General features: G+C 47.5%; 1 protein-coding gene across 1 annotated transcript; it reads left to right on the top strand.

The window, feature by feature from the left end:
* Positions 1-709: 709 nt before the first annotated feature.
* On the top strand, positions 710-2,203 carry LOC119811562 (sperm motility kinase 2B-like). The gene has a single exon (XM_038325477.1). The coding sequence runs from the start codon at positions 710-712 to the stop codon at positions 2,201-2,203; it is 1,494 nt and encodes a 497-aa protein (XP_038181405.1).
* The last annotated feature ends 879 nt before the right edge of the window (positions 2,204-3,082 follow it).

The raw sequence follows: 3,082 nt of genomic DNA, 5'->3' as shown, positions 1-3,082 counted from the left end.
GAGAGGGAAGGAGTCCTGACCTGTTATTGCATATATTTAAACACAGAAAAAGTATCTTATGATTAGCCTCATAGGTGAATCACTGTGTTACATTTCTAAACAATATTCTATCAGTTAAGTGGTAACAATAGCCTGTAACCAACCTGTCAGATTTGAAAGAAACTGTGTGATGGTGAATGCAGGGGCAGGAGGCCCTGGAAACAGAAGGAGGCATTACCGACTTCCAAACCAGAACCAAAACAGGGTTGATGCTTTCATTTCTAAAAGCTCAAACGTCACTTCCTGAAGACCACCTAAGACAGAGTCTTGACTACTTTCCCTTACTATGAACTGTGTCCAGAGTGACTGGTCCCTGTCCTGATATGACCTCATCAGGAGGGGCCATTGTGAGGGAGTCTGAAGAGCAGGTATAAGGGAGGATGAACTAGCTTGGCTTTCTGTGGGTGTTTTGAGAGGCATTCTGATTGGTGCAGTGTTTAGTGGGTTTTGACACATAGTGAATTTGTGTGTGTATGTATGTGTATGTGTGTTTTGCTTTTAGGTGTTTGGGTTTTTATTTTGTCTTTTTGGTTTTTAGTTTCTTGGTGTGTGTGTGTGTGTGTGTGTGTGTGTGTGTGTGTGTGTGTGTGTGTGTTAGGGGAAATTTTGGTTTATTTTTGTTTAGCTTTTTGAAAGCTAGTTTTTATTTTACTTTTAATTGCTACCAATAATGTGTGGTCCAAGGGGTGAGTTGACAGCAAGGCCCAGCCCTGCTCCTACCCTCTCCTATGAGAATCTCAGGGCACAGTATACCATCCTAAGGACCATAGGCCAGGGCAGCTGTGCCCAGGTGAAGCTGGCGCACCACCGCCTCACGGGCACTGCGGTGGCCATAAAAGTCCTGCTGAAGGAGAAGCAGCGGAGAGTCCTGATTAGGTCCGAAGTGGGGATAATGAAGAGGATGAACCATCCCAACATCATCTCCCTTCTTCAGATCATTGAAACAGAACAGAACATCTTCCTGATCCTGGAACTGGCTGATGGATGCGAGCTCTGGGACTGGATTCAACAAGCTGGCTACCTGCAGGAAGGCATGGCCCGGAAGATCTTCAGACAAATCGTACATGCTATGTGCTACTGCCATGACAAGGGCATAGTACACAGGGACCTCAAACCAGACAACATCATGGTGGATGCTACGGGAAAGGTGAAAATTATAGATTTTGGCCTGGGCGTCTTAGTCAGACCTGGGAGGAAGCTTCACAGGTTTTGCGGTGCCTTACAATTTAGTGCCCCAGAATTTTTCCTGCGCCAGCCCTATGACGGCACCAAAGTGGATACGTGGAACTTGGGTGTTCTCCTATATTTTATGGTGACCGGGACCCTGCCGTTTGAAGGTATCACCTTTGAAGAGCTTTGGGGCAAGGTTTTGCTAGGACACTATGATGTTCCTTCCCACCTCTCACAAGAGCTGAGAGATATTATCCGCTGCTTATTAACAGTGAACCCTATGGAGAGACCCAAACTGAAGGGTATTGTGAAGCATCCGTGGCTCAGGAAAGGAGACAAGGGTTCATCGAGGCATTGTGATAAGATGAGCCCTAGATGCCTGGACGCTGTGATCATGGCAGCCATGGCAGATATGGGGTTCAAACCACACGACATCCGGAAATCCTTACTCAATAGGTTGTTTGATGAACCCATGGCCACCTATGGCCTACTGCAATGCCAGGCACGCCAGCAGGGTGACTTCGCGAGACAAACCAAGGCAGTGCAACCAGGAATAACACCTTTCCCCACTCCCACAGATACTGCCACCTTCCCTCAGTGTCAAAAGAGGACAACTGATGTGCCAGCCCTTCGAATCTTTCTCTCATTATCCCCGACAACTGACTCTGCAGAGGATAGCCAGCAGGTAGGGCGCGGGGGAGGGGGGGGGAGAAGAAGTGTCACCATTCCTATAATTGCCCCCCACTGCCTACAGAAGGAAACACCTACTCATGGTGTCTGGGACCCCATATGGATACAGAACAGCACGACTACAGGCACAGTTCGAGGTGCACGCAGGGGTTGGAAGAGGTGGGCAAGGAGGATTGGGGCCAGTCTCTTAAGCGCCTTCTGCTGCCTACCAAGCAAGGAGAAAAGAGTGGTGTGCCCCAAAGGGAGTTACAGCAGGAAAAGACATGAAGCCAGAGGCCAGCCAGAGGCCAGCCAGGGGCGCTGAGGTCCTGTGAATTATGAGGTCATGGCATCAAGGATGGACTCAAACAGTTGCTCAAACAGGACTCAAACAGGAAGCCCAGAGGCCTGGGTGGAGCCAGAAGAGGGGCGGGGAATGGCTCAGGAGTCTTCAGGTGTATTGCATTCATCAGGGATATAGGCAAGACAGTAGCCTTCCAGAGCATGGGGGTAAAGGCCAGAAAGCGAGCGGGAAGACAGATGCCCTTCTGCCTGCCTAGGATCATGTCAGACAGAGGCATGTTGCTACCCTGCTCCTCTATGCTGTAATAATGGGTAAATTAAAGTGCTTTCCGAACCTACTTTTCACTCTTTTACAATAAAATTGGTCATAAAGATTGTTCACTACTCTCCTATGATAGTGACATAGATAGAGACAGGAAATACCGCGCAATGACGGAAATTTGGGTGAGTACTGTGTCTTTAAGCCAGTTTGCCGACCACCTCCAGAACCTAAAAATAAATAAATAAAACAATAAAAAATAAAAGAAACAAAGGAGTACCCCATGCAACCTTTAAGGAGGGCACTGTCTTAATTTGTTTCCTATTATCCTCATGGAAGGCCAGCTTCAGACCCCATAACATCGATTTTAAGAAAAGGAAGCATAATTGCTCCTCAAATCAAAATTTAAAATTTTTCCTGAAAGTGTGTGGAGAGGGCAGGGTTATTTTGAGGTTCATTAGGGAAGGCTGTCTTTGTGGACAAGAATAGAATCTGAGTTCTACCTCTGGCTCTGGGCAGAGACGTAGCCTTCTAAGCTGCCTGAAGCATGTGTTTAATGAATTCTGGACCTGCAGGTATGTTACTGCTATGAGACAGCACTATTGGGACCTGTGTGTTGTTCTGTAGGTGGGTACAAACCTG

This window comes from Arvicola amphibius, chromosome 4 (assembly GCF_903992535.2).
Source record: "Arvicola amphibius chromosome 4, mArvAmp1.2, whole genome shotgun sequence".
NCBI lineage: Eukaryota > Metazoa > Chordata > Mammalia > Rodentia > Cricetidae > Arvicola > Arvicola amphibius.
Note: the sequence above shows the minus strand (reverse complement) of the source record. Positions and strands in the feature narration are given on the sequence as shown.

What these genes read in the sequence shown, in the direction of transcription:
- LOC119811562 (XM_038325477.1), top strand. Translation starts at nt 710, where the DNA reads ATGTGTGGTCCAAGGGGTGAGTTGACAGCAAGGCCCAGCCCTGCTCCT.